We start from the raw sequence: 16,381 nt of genomic DNA on the forward strand, positions 1-16,381 counted from the left end.
GTGTGTATGAGTGTGTGTCATCTCAGCCAATCAGCCAGTCCATCTCTCATTTTAGTGTGGCCCCTAGCATCCGGCTCCCATCCCTCTTGCTTCAGTTTGAGCCTGTGAGCTGCCCCTTCCCCATTTCGCTCCCCCTCCTCATCTCAAGCCTTATCAAGGCCTCAGCTCTTCTGGCCCAATGATTCCAATTCCTGTTCAGCAGGTTCCTGCTGACCTGCAAGAGAAGACCCATGGTGTGTGTATGTGTGTGTGTGTGTGTGTGTGTGTGTGCGCGCGCGTGCAGGTGCGTGTGCATGTGTGTGTTGCTTCTACTGTGCTCTTAGTGCCCCTCCCCACCATCTTCCTTGGTTCCACATCCTCAGCTCTCAGCCCCCATCCTCCAGCCAAACTTTCCTATCCTGGCCCAGTAGAAAATGTGTCTGACTTGAACAGAGGAAACAGGTTCAAATCCTGTCTCTCACCCTGACTAGTTATTTGACTGGGAAAGTTTCTTCCCAGATCTGAGATTCAGTTTGCCACTCTGTAAAATGAAGGGGTTCAATGTGATGGACTCCCAAGAGACTCTTTTCTTTTCCCACGTTTCCCTAGGAGTTTGTATAGTCCACACACTGGATAAGTAGCTGGACAGCTTCTCCTTCAGGTATTTACTACTCCCCACCCCCAGGCCAGGCCATCAGCCTGGGATGCAGGAGTTCAGCCAGTGGCTGCTTCCACTACCCAAGAGCCCCACAGGGCAGGCTACCCCTCTCTTTTTCATGAGGACCTTCATCTCAGCAGGGCACTGGGAAGGGATTGAAGCTTTGTTCTCCAGACAGGCAGGGTTCTTATTCTTTGATACCTGTTTCTGTTTGTCTCCATCCCTTTCCAACCCTTATTCCAGTCTCACACTTTCCCTTATGGAAAACAATGCCCCCCCCCTTCCCCTTTCCCAGTTTTAACACCACTTCCTCCCAGACTCTCAGACAGGAGAGTGCCAGAATTGGGAGATATCAGAGTTGGTGAAGGGCTCAGAATTCATGAAACTCAGGATAAGTTGAAGGCACTGGGCATGTTTAGCCTTAAGAGGACTCTGAGGGGCCATGACAGCTGTCTTCAAGTATCTGAAAGGCTGTCATGGAGAGAAGGGATTAGTCTTCTACTGGACCCCAAAAGACTGAAACAGGAACAAAGTGGAGAGCGTCATGGGGTCAGGGACACGAGGAAACCCTGCCTCACATTCAGAGGTGACTCCCAGCGGAAGGTGCTGCATGGAAAGGTCGGGGGTTCCCTCTGGATGGAGGTCTTCAAGCAGGGGCTGATGACTCTAGGGGATGGTGTAGAGGGATGCCTGCAGGTAGGTGTGGGACCAGGTGCTCTAGAAGGGCTTTCCGGCTTTGAGCTTTGGGGACCTGAAAATGTAGAAGGTTAGAGATGAGAGGCGCTCAAGACAGCATCGAAACCAACACACTCATGTACTTATATGGAAACTGAGGTCCAGAAAAAGGAGGATGGCTGGCTGTCCCAGACAGTCTTTGGAGATGGAGGCTGAGCCAGGACACTCGAACCCGAGTCTTCCGACTCTATCCAAGGCTTTTCTCCCGCCTGGCCCTTGGCAGCCTCCTCCTCTCCCGTTCTCTCTTCAGCTCTCTGGGAACCGAGCCGCCTCTCCCTAAAAAACCCAGGCCCCATTAGGAAAAAGCCCTTAACTTTTATTTACACTTCCGAGTCTTAAACACCATTAACAAAAGCCACTTAATTCAATTATATTCCCCTAACCGGTTGTGGCGGCGGCTGACACGGCGGCTGAGGCAGAGGCGGCAGCGGCGGTGGCGGCTCAGCTGCCTTGGCCCCCTCCCTCCCCCTTCCCTCTGTCTCCCTCTACCCCCCTCTCCCTCTCCCCCTCCACCCCCTCCTCCCGCATTGTCATTGTGTTGAGCTAATGAGGTAAACTCAAGCGCTGGCTGTCCCCCTCGACAGGTTTATGAGAATTTAATAAAGCGTGGCCGGCCCCAAATGAGCTGCGCCCGCGTGCGAGCGAGAGCCAGAGCGAGCGAGAGCGAGAGCGAGAGCGAGGAGCGCCGAGAGCCAGCGAGCCCACAAAGCGCCGCCCGCCCGTCGGTCCTCCGCTCCAGGCCGGCCTGTCTGCGTCAGCGTTTTTTGGCTGCCCCGAGCTAGCTTCACCCTGCCCCCCGGGGGAGGGTAAAAGGAGAGAAGTGGGGAGGGGAAAGCAGGCTGGGGGAGACGGGATATCGGAAGAGTGCCAGGGACTGCCGCTGCCCAGGGCCGCGTCCCAGCTCTGGCCACCATCCTCCCACAGTCTGTCAGCCCGTAAGTATTGTGCCAAGGTGTCAGGCACCGCGCTAAAGAGCGGGGGAATGCCACGAAAGGCAAAAAACGTGGTCCCCACCTCCCCCACACCCAGCAACTCACACTCTAATGGGAGAGATGTAGCGTAAACATCTAGATACATTCCAGATACGTACAGCGTAAAAAGGACATTATTAGTAAATGATGAGGTGGGGGAAACCTCCTACCAATGAGGAGAAGTCGAGATTTAAGTTGAGTCGTGAACACAACCAGGGAAGTCAAGAGGGGAAGGTGAGGTGGGAGAGCATTCCAGGCATGGGGCACAGCCAGGGCAAAGGCCCAGAGATAGGCTTGTCTCAGGTGCAACTGGTCCGTAGAATGTGTGGAGAAAGGAGGCAAACAAAAAAATAATAAAGTACCTACTGAGTTTCAGACACTGTGCTAAACCTTTTACATATATTATCTCATTTAATCCTCACAACAACCTTGGGAGATAGGTGCTGTTATTAGCCCCATTTTACAGATGAGGAAACTGAGGAGGACAGAAGTGTCAGGATCTGGAGTCATATTTGAACTCAGGTCTCCTCAACTCCAAGTCCTACATGCCTAGGAGTGTAGAGGAGAATCAAATAGAAGAAGATGGGAGGTAGGTAGGAGCCAGGTCATGATGAGCTTTAAATGTCAAATAGAGGACCTTATATTTGATCCTGGAGATAATGAGGATCAACTTGAGGTTATTGATCAGGGACAGTGACTTTGGCAGCTAAACAAAGAATGGGTTGGGCTAAGGAGACAGTTGAAGCAAGTTACTGCCTATTAGTCTAAACTAGAGGTGATGAGGGCCTGCCCTGGGGTGATATTGGTGTGAGGAGAGAAAAGGGGAGCAGATACGTGGGAGATGTTGTGGAGGAATAATGAGAAGATTTAGCCACAGATTGGGTGTGTTGGGTGAGTGGGACAGAGGAGGTTCCAATGACATGAAGATGGGAAGTCTGGGGGACTAGGAGGGCAGTGATGCCTTGGACAGTAATAGGAAGAGGGAAGGGTCTGGGGGAAAAGATAAGAACATTGAATTGGAGATGCTGAGTGGCCATCCAAAGGCAAATGTTGACTAGAGAGTTGGAGATGTAGGTCTATAGCTCAGGAGAGAGATTAGGTCTGCGTACACAGATCTAGGAACCACCTGCTCTATGTTGATAACTGAACCCATGGGAGCTGAAGAGATCACCAAGTTGAAAGGATAGGAGGAAAAGAGGAAAGGGGCCCAGGACTGAAGCCTGGGTCTAGTTCATCATTAATAGGCATGAGATGGATGAGGAACCAGCAAAGGAGACTGAGAAAGAGCAGTCAGAGAAACAGAGAAGAACCAGGAATGAACAGAAGAACCAATTATTATGACTCTTCTCTTTCTCCCTCTCCTCTCCCCTCCCCCCATATCCTCCAACCCCTTCAGCTCACTACCTACTGAGTAAGTACTGCCACCATTGAGTTAGATGGAGCTTTGGGTTTCCTTATGTTGACCTGAACTCCTGGCAACTTTCACACTTGACTCGGGAAGAAGTGCCCTCCTCCACATGAATCCGGTGAAAAGCTCTCATGGTCTCCCAAACCTTCTCCTCTTCAGGCTCCTTCCGTAGATCTTCCCATAGCTATGGTTTGTATGCCTGTTCTATTCTAGTCATTTCAGCTCCCCAATGAGCTCTCTAAAATCCAGTGTGGGGAGAACTGGATGCACTTACCTCAGCCTAGGCTGGGGAAGAAGAGGGAAGCCTTGTCATGGTAGTAGGAGTGAGGCAGAAAGGTTCTCGCATCTTGGACCTCCTGGGGTGCCAGGACCCCCCCCTCGACCCTAGCTGATGCAGCACCCAGAAACTTGGGGACCAGGACTCTGCTACACTGGAAGCTCCCATTCTCCTTCTCTCCCCCAGAGGCATTTGTTTTTAGTTTTCAGGATGTCTTCCCCCTCTACTCAGATTTAGGTCACCAAAAGAATGCGTCACCTTCTTCAAGGAATTCCAGAACAAATTTAGTCCAGTGCCTCCATTTTACAAAGGGAGAAACAGTCCTTGAGAAGCAAAAGTTCATACAGTGTGCTAGTGGCAGAATCAGGACCAGAACTGGAACCTAGGTCTCCTGTCCACAGGCATGATCCCCAGCATTTGGAACTCTGTCTCTTTCCATCCCTGTCCCTTTCTTTCCTTCCTTCCTTCCTTCCTTTCTTCCTTCCCTCCTCTTTCTCCTTCCTGTCTTTCTGTGTATCTCTCTCCCTTCCTGCTCCTTTCACCTTCCTTCCTTCTCTCCCTCCATCCCCCCTCTCTCTTTCTCCCTCTTCTCTCTCCTCTCTCCTCTTTCTCCTTCTCTCCCTCCCTCCCTCCCTCTCTTTTTCTCTCTCTCCCCTCTTCCCTTCATCCCTGCTCTGCTCTCCTTCTTCCTCCTCATTCTCTCTCTCCTCTCTCTCTTCCTCTCTCCTCTCCTCTCTCTCCCCTCCTCTCTTCTTCTCTTCTCTTTCTCCTTCTCTTCTCTCTCTCCTCCCCCCCCCCCATCTCTCATCCCAACATTGTAAAGCTTAGACCTAGAAGACACCTCAGAGACCTCCTACTTCAAACCATTCCTTTTACAAAGTAGGAAACTGAGCCCCAGGGAGGGGAAGGGGCAGGACTCAAAGTTACACAGTAGATAAGCTGGAATTCAGAAACAGGTCTTCAGATGCCAGATCTTTTCCCTTCCTCTAGAATGCTGTATTCTCAGTAGATGCAGCGCCTTACCCCTCCACTCCCTGTGTATCATGTTATGTGTCTTATATCCTAGGCTTCCTGCAAAGCTTGGCCCCAGGTTTTCTTCCTGGTCTTTCTGCCTCTCTCCACCTTTGACTTTCCTTTCTCTCAGACACCACCAGACATCCTGTGTAGCCTGGGCCTCACTTACTTACAGGCATTTATTTCGCTTTTCTACAAGGATCCCCAGGCTGTTCGTTTTGTTCATTCTACTCCAAGTTGGGGATCCCTTCCTCCTGTCCTCAAGAGCTTGGAGCTGAGCCCAGCCAAGCTGAACCAAGGACTAAGCCCCTAGGGTTCTCTAGCCTTGAAAGATTCATCACCTCTCCCACTGACATCTCCTTTCCCACTCAACTGTGCTCTCCCAAGAACAATGTAGACTCTACAAGATTGTGCACTGGGCAGTATGTTTTGTGTACAGTGTCCTTGCCCTGGAATCAAAGGCCCTGCATTTGAGTTCCACCTCTGATCCTTCCTCCCTGGGTGTCCCTGGGCAAGTCACCTGTCTGATCCTCAGTTTCCTCTTATGTGAAATTAGAGGCCTCTGAGGGTCCTTACCATGATCTGATGGTTGTGTGACCTGGAGCATGTGCTTTCTCTTCTCTTCTCTTCATTTTCTTTATCTGTAAAATGAGGTTGGATTGGTTTCTAAGATCACATCCAATTGTTCCTCCAACCCTCCATATTTTCTATTGGCTTCCTGAAAGGTACCTGATGGAACTGAACACTGTCCTAGATAATACAAAACGCTAGATAATTTGCAATGAGATTTGGCAGTGAATGCCTTTTCAATTAAAAAAAAAAATCAGAGAATTCTCGCTCTCAGGTAAAAGTGACAACTTGGTGTCTGCCTTCTCTGAGCAGACTTGGACCAGAACCAGACTTATGGTTGAACTGAGACCAGAATTAGGGCTCAGTATTTGATCAGAGTTTGACTTAGTTCTGTCTGGGGCCAGGGTTAGGGTTCAGTTTCAGTCTGGGATTTGGGGAGATTTACTAATTATTTTTTCAAAATTGGAATAGACCTCGGGGGTCTTCTGGTCCAATTTATATCTGAACAAGAATTCCCCCCTCCCCACACAGTTCCCACAAATGGTCCTCCCACCAACAACTCCAGGGAGAAGTGCACCCCCACCCCCATCTCCAATGGCTGCCCCTCCCATTCTGGGCCAGCTCTCATTGTTAGGAATTTTTCCTGACACCCAGCCAAAATCTGCCTCTTAGTAACACCCTCCTTCTGGCCCTCCCCTCCTAATGAACAAGGCTAATCCCTCCCCCACTTGACAAGCCGTCAAATACCTGAAGACAGCTCTCAGGCCCTGCCCCCCTGCCCCCAAGCTTGGAACCTGCCCGAATGCAGCCGCAGCTCCTCATTGAGCCCTTTCTCAATCTGCTGGCTCTCTTCTGGACTCTCTCCTCCTCGCCTGTGTCCTTTCTAAATAATGGCGGCCAGGGCAGATCTCACGGAGATCTGAGCCCTCCTTCTGACCCAACCAATACTCAGGGTGAGAAAAGTCTCGGGAGTTTCTTCAGTTCTCAGTTAGGGTAAGGCTGTGTCCAGGTGCGGACCCCAAGCGCCATCTGGTGGGCAATCTCAGGTACCACAACCTGGTGGGCAAGCATTGGGGAATGCCATGCTTCATGTGGAGATCAGTTTCAGTCCCACAACCCTGCGAGAGAAGATGGGAGGGCCTGAGAAAGCATCTAGTCAATCTCCTACTCTCATGAAAGTGAAGCTCCGAATTTTGACATTTTCCCAATCCCTACTATTTACATTTCCTGGGACCCTTCTAGGCTGCATCTAAGGACAAAGACTCGGGAGGGAGCTGGGCCTTTGGTCTCTCCACCCCCCAGTTAGTGCCTGTCTCCTGGTGCTCTCAGTGGTCTAGTTTCTACTTCCCTTTGTCTCATCTGCCCCCTTCCAATATTCTCCCAGAGGACCATAAAGAACACTTTGGGGTCTTATTCATAAATTTCAGAAAAAAACACTCCAGGGACTGGGCAGAGAGATTGGTATGCCATGATGGGTAGATAGATGGGCCAGGACGACCTGGCTTTGAAATCCCACCTGACTTGCTGCCTCAGTTTCTTTTGTAAAATGGGGGTAATGATGGCTGGTAGTACCTGCCTCATGGAGCTCTCATGAGGCCCAAATAAGATAATACACATGGAGAACTTTATAAACTTTAAAGTGACATGTAAATATTCTTATTGTGAAAGGGCACTGATCCTGGCATTTAAGGTCCTCTTCTGCCTTGGTTCAACCTTCTTGTCTAGTTATTGTTCAAACTATTCTCCTCCATGTATTCTGTTTGGGTAAGTGTTCTGGGACCCTGTCTTCTGTCTCTGTGATCAAGTCACCCTCCAAAAGGCTCTCCCATGTCAGAGTTGGGCTCAGGTACTACCTTTTTCATGAAGTCTTCCCTCAGTCCCCTACTCCCGTTTTGGTGAAAGGTCTTTCTCTCTCCAGGTTTCTCACTACCTTAGGCAGAGACTCTTCTTTGCCTTGATCTCACTCCCCCAGGGGAAGTTATGTGTGTCTCACCTTTGTAGTTCCTTGAGGGCAAAGCAGGCCTTGGGTCCCAAAACTTTTTGGCTTCCTAGAGTAAACACAAGCCTTTGTACACATTAGGTGTGATAAATGCTTGTCACCTTAAATTGGATAGCACCTAAACACCTCAAGCTATTTGATGGGGCTACTTTGGAATTCAAGTTAGCTCCCTGGGTTCAATTCTGCCTATGACCCTCTTGAGGCAGGAGTCCCAGGTCAACTGCTCACTCAAATTTCCGTGTCCTTCTGGCCTCTCCTGGATCAAGAAAAAGCCAGGAAATGCAAACAGATAAGGACAGGGCTCCTGTTTCCTCCAAGGTAATTAACAAGCATTTATTAAGACTTACTATATATCAGGCCCATGGTCCTCCTGAATGGATAGAGAGCCAAGCCAGAGTTAGGAAAACCTGAATTAAAATCTGACCTCAGATATGAGCTGTGTGACCCTGGGCAAGTAATTTTACCTTGTTTATCTCAGTTTCCTCATCTGTAAAATGAGCTGGAGAAGGAAATGGCAACTCACTCCAGCTTCTTTGTCAAAAAAAAAAAAAAAGCCCAAATGGGGGTCACAAAGAGTCAGACACAATTGAAATGACCCAAGAACAACACACTATAGGAAGGGATTATGAACTAAATTGGGGTAGGTAGGTGATCCAGTGGGTAGAGCACTGAGCTTGGAATCAAGTATCTGAAAGGACTGAACAACAAGGATATGTCAGGCACTGTGCTAAGGAGAGGGAGGGAGGGAGAGAGAGAGAGAGAGAGGGAGTGAGGAAGGGAGAGAAAGAGAAACAGAGAGAGAGAGGGAGAGAGGAAGGGAGGGAGAGAGGGAGACAGAAAGAGGGAGAAAGAGACAGAAACAGAGAGAGAGGGAGGATGAGGGAGGGAGGGAGAGAGAGAGAGAGGGAGGGAGGAAGAAAGAGAGAAAGAGAAAGAGAGAGAAAGGGAGAGAAACAGAGAGAGAAGGAGGGAGGGAGAGAGAGACAGAGAGAGGGAGAAAGAGAGAGAGACAAAGAGAGAGGGAGAGGGGAGGAGAGAGAGGGAGAGGGGGGGAGAGAGAGAGACAGAGAGATCTAATCCCCTAAATGTCAAAGTCAGGATTCAAACCAATCTCAACCCACTTACACTCTGTCTCAAATCTAAGATACATTTTAAAATGAAAGAAGATGAAATTTAAAAAAAGGTATTTAATAACGATGCATGCAAGACCTTGCACTTGGGTTTAAACAATTCACCTCCCAAAGACAAGATGGAGGTGTCGTGATCTGGCAGAAACTGGTTCAAAAAAAGTTCTGGAGGTTTGATTGGACTACAAGCTCAATCTAAGTCATCAAGATGATGAGGCAGCTCCAAAAGCCAATTGGATCTTGGATTGTTTTCATAGGAGCAGAGCTTCCAGGAAGGAGCAAGTGAGAGTACCTGTGTCATCTGCCCTGGTCAGACCATGTCTATGGTGTTATGTCCAGTTCTGGGCCTCACATTGGTGAGGACATTCTTGAACCAAGTGTCCAAATGAAAATGGCAAGGGCCATGCCATTTCAGAGTCAGTCAGAGGATGTTTAGCCTGGAGCAGATTCGAGGAGAACATGATCATTTTCTTCAAGTGTTTGAAAAAAAAATTGATGAAAAATTAGACTTGGTCTGTCTAGTCTCAGAGAGCAGAACCAGAAGCAATGGGTAGAAGTCTCCCCAACTCCACCCCTCCCACCCCCCACCAACAAAAAGCTAATTTAGGCTTGAGATCAGGAAAAAATTTCTTAGCAAGTAGAGCTAGCTTAGATATTTAAAGCCCCCATATATGTGGCGAATTCATCTGCTCAGTCAATCTCATTGTGCCCTTCTTGATTCAGAGAGGTGTCCATACCTCAAGAATAGGATGGATTACCTCTAGATGCATGGTGTGCTCTCTTTCCCACTAGAGGTCTTCAAGCTGGATTCTGTGGCAAATGGGATTCTTTCTAACCGTGAAATTCTCCAGTTCTGTGTGTAGCAAGTCCTCTGGGTTGCTCCCCAATTTGCATTTGAATTCATGGGTCCTGTCTGTAGAGAGTGGCTATTAACTCCTGTTCTAGGAACAACACAACAACAGTATAGCTTATGAACCGCACTGGTGCACCTCCCATGAACAATTATCAAATGGCTCTCTGAAAGAAGGAAGGGATGCGGGGGAAATGTAGGAGATGTAAAACAAGATATCAGTCAGTAGACACATTTGACTCATAGAAAAATCATTTACTAATACAGTGTAGTAAAAACTGAAGGATGAAAACATTTCCCCTATAAACCAGGAGCACATTCTTTCACAAGTACACACAATTTCTATTAAAAGAATTTAGTACAACGATAATGAGGCACAGATGTAGGATGCATGTGTGATAAAGGCATCTCACAATTCGTGATACTACAGGACCTAGAAATCCTTTCTTCATAAAGTTCTCAGGTAGTTCCCTTTTGGGTTGTTGCTTAGTTGGCTTTCCAGAGTCTGCTCCATAATCAGCTCTCTTCTCTGCTGCCAGAAGTCCTATTCCTTAAAGCTGCTTCCTCCCTCTCTAATCATTTCAGGGAACTGAGGATGCAAGGCATTGATTCCTCTTCTGGACTGTTTTTCCTCGCTCATTACTCTGTTTCTGGCTGAGATCTCAGCTCCAGCATTGCATCTACTCCCCCAAAGGGCTGACTCATCAAATGGGCTGAATAGAACTCTTGAGTCAAATTTTGAGACTTGTTCATCTCTCCTCCCTCTGGAATGCAAGTATCTGCTACTTGCTGGATTCTGTCTCCTACTGGTCAAGTAGTTCCCCTTCAAAGCAACTTGGTAGGAGAAAAATTCCCTCCTCACCCCTGAAGGAATCTCATTTCTAGGCAGCTCCTTACTGTCTCCAAGTCTCCAACTCATTGATTTAAAAATCCCAGAATTGCAGTCACTTCGTTTGCTTAGATAGCTTCATTGTCCTTTTCTTGACTCAGTCTGAGAGGCATTCACATCTTGTAAAAGGGTCACAGGGTGTAATGCTTTGTTAACACATAAACTTCATCTGGCATGTGACTGAATTCTATAAATTATATCAGTTACTCTCTGAGTTGGGGTGGGAGTCCCATTCTTTCCTGATGCATGAAGAGAAATATCCCTACCTTCTCAACTAGTAGAGAAGCCAGCTCGTACTCCTTCAGTATGTTAGTGGAGTCTTGCCCTTGGTCTCCATATTTGCTGAAATCTCTGGTTCTAACAAACTTGTTGACCCTAGTTGCAATTATCTAGCCATTTCTGTCATACAGGGGGCTCTTGAGGAAACCCTTTTATAGAGTTTTATAGGTAGTTTCCCTCCTTATCTCAAGCTACATGACACACTTGTTTAGATTCTTTTGGTTTATGCTAAGTATATTCCTTAAATCTTGACCCCTTAATATGGGTTTTTCTCAGGATTTTAATCTAGCTATTTTCCCTCATGCAACTTCCTTCACTTCTATAGCTTCATCTATCACATCTAACCCTTATCTCTTTTAGGAATATCAGCCCCAATCCCCATCTGCACCTGCTCAATGGACATCAGTGCCACCTCAAATCCAACATGGCCTCAGTTGAGTTCATTATCCTTGCCCTAAACTGGTTCCTCCCTCTCATGTCAGAACTTCTGTCTGCACCTCCAACATTAACCCAGCCTCCCACATTAAAAATCAAACCCAACCCAACCCTGAGGCTTACTTTTGGCTCTTCCTTTTCCCTATATCTCATATACAGTTTTAACCACTAGAGCCTTGTGCTTACAAACACATGAATATATTCATGGTGAGTAAAAGGGGAGATAAGTCCCATTTTATTGGTTATGTAATCCACCCAATATCTGCTTAATGGAAATGCCAAGATCTTTTGGTTCTCTGATCTCCACCTCCACTCACCGTCACACCCTGTGTGGCAGTGATTGTCTATGTTGAAGTGGTCTCTTGTCTCATCCTCCACCTTTTTACTGGAAGACACTGCTTCTTTTCTTGCTTAATTTTAATAGGCCCCCATCACATGAGCTTGGTATAATGGAAAAGGGATGCATGCATGGATTCAATAGATATAATTCTTTACTCATAACTGAAGAGCAAAGAGAATAAAGTCAAAGATATTGACAACAATGACCCTATGGGCCGCATACCTGTAACTCTTCTCAAATGGACTAAATCACACAAGTTACACAGAAATAGTTCAACAGACAATTGCCCCATCAGCATTTCCTCCTGGATGCTGTGAAGCATTCCTAATAATGTCCCATCTGCAGTCTCTCAAGAGAGTCCTTGTCTAATCCTTTGAGGGAACGGAGGGTCCAAGGCACTGATTCCGCTTCTGGACTGTTTTCCTCACTCATTACTCTGTTTCTGGCTGAAATCTCAGCTCCAACCTTGCACTTGCTCCCCCGAAGGGCTGACTCACCAAATGGACTGAATAGAACTCTTGAGACTTGACCATCACTACTCAAGGACAAACCAAAGTCATTCAGCTCTTTTGTCCTTGAACTCTCCTCAGTCATGCTGATTATTTATGTTCTATATCATTTCTATGCCAGACCCATTCATTCTTTTCTTATCTTTCTCAACAGTAGAAGTTTGATGGGCATGTCCATCTTCTGTGGATTTATGGCATGTTCCACTCACTCTCTCCTCTTTCTTTGACCCCACAGAGGAGAACAAGGAACATACCTCACAGTTAGTTACTAACTCTCAGAGCTATCATTTCTGTGACATCTCTCCAACTAACTGATTTAAAACTTCTAGAAATGTAGTGACTTTGTGACTCAGAGCTTCCCCTCACCCTTCCCCCATCACCCCCATTGCTTCCACCTGAGTGGAGAAGTTCAGAAGCAGGCACTTAGACTATAGCTACAATCTCCCAACTGGGCTGCTTTAATGCCCCAAATCACTCCATCTTCCATGCCTGACCAGATAAATCTTATGTATAGATCAAGACTGACATAGAATTCTTTCTTCAAAATGCAAGTTCAAAATGCCCAAGTTCAAACTCCTTTGTTTAACTTTCAAAGCCTTCCTCAGTTGAACACTTCACTTTGGTCAGCCTTACCCTGGAGTATCCTTGCTGCCCTCTGGACCTTCTGAACAAACTAGACTATTCTTGGTCCTGGGACCCACCTTGGGCTCCTCTACTTTTTTGTCTTTTATCATGATCTATCTCCTCTGTCTGGAATGCCCTCCCCTCCTCTTCTTCATCAGCTGAATTTCTAACTCTTCTTTAAAGCCCATCTCAAATGTGCCTACCTCCAGGAAGCCTGCCATAGATCTTCCTGGGTGGTAACCATCCTCAGATCTCATCCGGCATTTTGTTTTGTAACTTTAATGCATTTGTTATTGAATATTACATATTCCCACCTCTGGGCATTTGACCAGGTCATTCCCTAGGGCAGAAATTACTCACTCTTCATCTTTGCCTTTCAAAATCCTTCTCTTCTTTTCAGGCTCAGTTCAGGTACTACTTCCTCTCTAGGGCCTTCCCTGATTTTCCCCACTGAAAGCATTTGTTTCTTCCCCAGGTATCCTTGCACCCCTTTCTCTTCTTAGTCCTCAGTCTACTCTGTCTAGAATTTATCACCAGTATGCATAGATAGCCTTTGTCATGGCTGACAGCTAACGATGGGTTACCTCTATCCCCAGCTCCAGTCTCCCAGGATACACTTCTGCAAGGGTGATCAGTGCAGTCTTAAAATATCTGAGTATATGCACTTTAAAAAAAATTTGTCATGTAATAGAGAAAAAAGAGACTTGAGGATTGTGTTCATCCCAGAGAAAGAAGAGGGACTGAGACTGGCAGGTGAGAGATGATAGCAAGAAGCTGACCTCCAAGATCAAGAAAGGAACAGGAGGCAGATAGAGGTTTGCTTTAGCCAATCAGAAGCCCAGAATCTAAGAGGTGGAGGGGCTCTCAGAGGCATCGAGTCCAACCTTGATCTGAACAAAAAACCCCTCTAGAACATACCCAAATAATAACCTCCCCAGCTTCAGTTGGAAGACATTCAAGGAGAAGGAAGTCACTGTGATCTATGGAGAAAAGGCATCTGGATTTGGACAGCTCCAATTGTTACCAAGTTACTTTTAGACTCAGGTGGCCTCTGTAGCTTTCCTTGATAGCCCTCTGAGGCTAAGCAGAACAAAGCTGATCCCTTCTCCTCAGGATAACCCTTCAGACACTTGAAGACAAGTCTCTTTTCCCTCCTGTCTCCTCTTCCAGCTAACCGTTCCATTGGTCGTTTCAATGCTTTCTGCAGGGCATGGTGTCTAGTCCCCTCTGGTTCCTTCTCCCCTTTTTGTTGCCCTTCTCCCTCCTCCTTGCATCCTCCTGATTTCTCTCCCCACCCCACCCCCACTCCCCTGTCCCTGCTTGAGAGAAGTGAGTATGAGAAGGGCTTGAATCAGAAGTGTATATGTGTGTGGCAGGGAGGATTGTACTGTTTTGGGGGTCAGAGCCTTAAGTCTATGGAGTCAAGCCAGGGAGGACATATAATGATGTATATTCAGGCCCCAGCCAACATTGGGAGAAGGAGGAAAGGTAGATGCTCCTTTGGGAAGGGGCAGGTACTCTCTAGGCTCCAGAAAATACAACTTCCTTGAAAGCAGGCCCCTCAGCTCTCTCTGTACCCCAAGGCCTAATGGGTCATGAAGAAGCAGCAGGTTGACAACCAAGCCCATAGACTCACTGTGATCCACTGACCAGCTGGAGAGACACATGTATCAGTTCAGGAATCATCTGAGAAGCTGAGAGACCCTGCAACTGGCAGGTAAGATCAGCCATGGACCACATAGACCTGTCAGGAAAATCTACTGTTTGGCATGGCAGATCAGTAGGCTGGTAGACAGTTGCACTTTCTCCCACACAAAGCAGCCTGTAGGAGTCACAGAACAGTCGATGGGATCCATGGATCTGCTTGAAAGATGGAGGGAAAACTCAAAGCTGTGACCTGTAGGTCACTCATTCATAGACTAAGAGACCCTCCTAATCGATGGGTGGCAGGGGTTATTAGACAAAGATGAAAAGCTGAACACAAATCGATGGCCACAGAGTAATTGAAAGGTGCATACTCATGAACTCTGATAGAGATGGATCTATGCAGTAATTAGCAGACAGGCAGAGAAGCAGAAGGGCCCCAGACTTTAGGGGAGGCCAACGTGGATGATAGTAATCAGAGGCCTGAAGACAGCTTCTGCATGTAGATAGGATTAGAGGTGCCACATGTCCCTGTAGACTGGTTTCATTGGAACTGATGAAGATGGCAATGGATGGGCTGTGAGTGTACAGATGTGATGGTGGGTTAGTACCTCTAAGACCACTTCTATGTAGACAGAAAGATTGGGTTGTATATCTGTGTGGGTTTAACCCAGCCTCTGAAGGCTCCCTCCTCCAGGAAGCCTCCCAGTATCCTTACCTGTTGGTAACCATCCTCCCCTTGGAATCTCAAGCAGTCCTCACTGCATGTCCTCCACTCTGATATATGTATCCTGTAATAGCAATTAGTCTAATTGTCTCTGCTGGTGTCATAAAATAAGAAGATCTGGGGTTGGCAACTAGTCTAACTCTCAATTTCTAAAGGAGAAAACAGATCGAAAGAGAAGAGACTTGCCCAAGGTCTCCTGACCCTCAAGCCTTGGGTCTTCCTCCCATATCAGGCTGGGAGCCATCAGCGATAGGAAATACTTGAAGTTTGTGTGCCCATTCTCCGTATTCCTCTTCCTTCACTCTCTCTGCCTTTAAGCACAGGAAAGAGGAAGATCAAGGAAGAGGGCTCCCTTTACAGAGACCCAGAGAGGGACAGGGAGTAAACGGCACAGTCAATATTCACGTCTGGTCTTCTGGTTCCCAACTAGTCCTAAGCCATGAAACCACATGATCCCTTTTTTTTTCTTCTGGGATTTCCAGGACACTTCACCTATTAGCCCTGAGACCTTTGGAGGGTCCTAAGGTGAACTCTGTATATGACTTTCTGGAATGTTCCACAGGGTGACCCTTAGGAGGTAGAAAGCTCCTGAGGCAGGTTCAGCTGGACTCCCTCTGCCCCAGATACATAGCTGGCTCCCACTGGGCCCTCAGACTCCATGGTGAAGAGGCGGCAGCTCCGAGGACCCCCTTCGGGGCCAGGGCTGGAGTGGCGAGAGGAGGCAGGGGATGGAATAGGGCTCAGCTGCACAGCTGTTGTATCTTGGACTGTGTGTTCACTGGTCTCCATCTCAAATGTGGCCCGGCCTGCCCGGCCTGGGCCTGGCCTATTGCCGGCCTTGGCATGGCGAGTGCCAGGAGCAGGGGTCCGACGGCTACAGATGCAGCAGGCACCGAAGAAGCCTAGAGCCAGGACAAGCAAGACTGGCCCGATGATGATAGGTGGGTTGTGGCCTGGCAGGAAAGTGGCAAAGGCCCCAACCAGGGTGATGTTGATACCTGCAAGCATGATGCAGAGGCCACAGGCACAACACAACGCAGGGGAGGGGAGGCCAGCTGGGCGAGCTTTCCTCAGGGCGCTGGGGGCCTGGCTTCCCAAGCTCTTCTCCCCAGACATTGTCCCAGGGCCACCACTCAGACATCAAGGCTCTTCTTGCCCTTCCAAGGCCAAGGCTGCTCCTGCAGAGAGACAGGGGAAATGACAAGATCACACAATTTAAAACTGGCAGGAACCTCAGAGACCATCTGGATGAGTTCCCTAACCTCTTTTACACCATGGATTCCTTTCATGGCAAAATCTGTTCTCAGCATAACATTTTTAAATACATAAGATTAGGGAGGAAACCA

The 16,381-nt window shown here is 47.8% G+C and overlaps 1 protein-coding gene across 1 annotated transcript; it reads right to left on the reverse strand.

Moving 5' to 3' along the window:
• Positions 1 to 15,605: 15,605 nt before the first annotated feature.
• TMEM275 (transmembrane protein 275) lies at positions 15,606 to 16,151 on the reverse strand. The gene has a single exon (XM_072638199.1). It carries the CDS (start codon positions 16,149 to 16,151, stop codon positions 15,606 to 15,608), a length of 546 nt encoding a protein of 181 aa, XP_072494300.1.
• Positions 16,152 to 16,381: the final 230 nt, after the last annotated feature.

The sequence above is a fragment of the Notamacropus eugenii genome, chromosome 2, assembly GCF_028372415.1.
Source record: "Notamacropus eugenii isolate mMacEug1 chromosome 2, mMacEug1.pri_v2, whole genome shotgun sequence".
NCBI classification, from domain to species: Eukaryota; Metazoa; Chordata; class Mammalia; order Diprotodontia; family Macropodidae; genus Notamacropus; species Notamacropus eugenii.

Excerpts from the sequence above, each read along its gene's own strand:
- TMEM275 (XM_072638199.1), bottom strand. The coding sequence starts at position 16,151 with ATGTCTGGGGAGAAGAGCTTGGGAAGCCAGGCCCCCAGCGCCCTGAGG.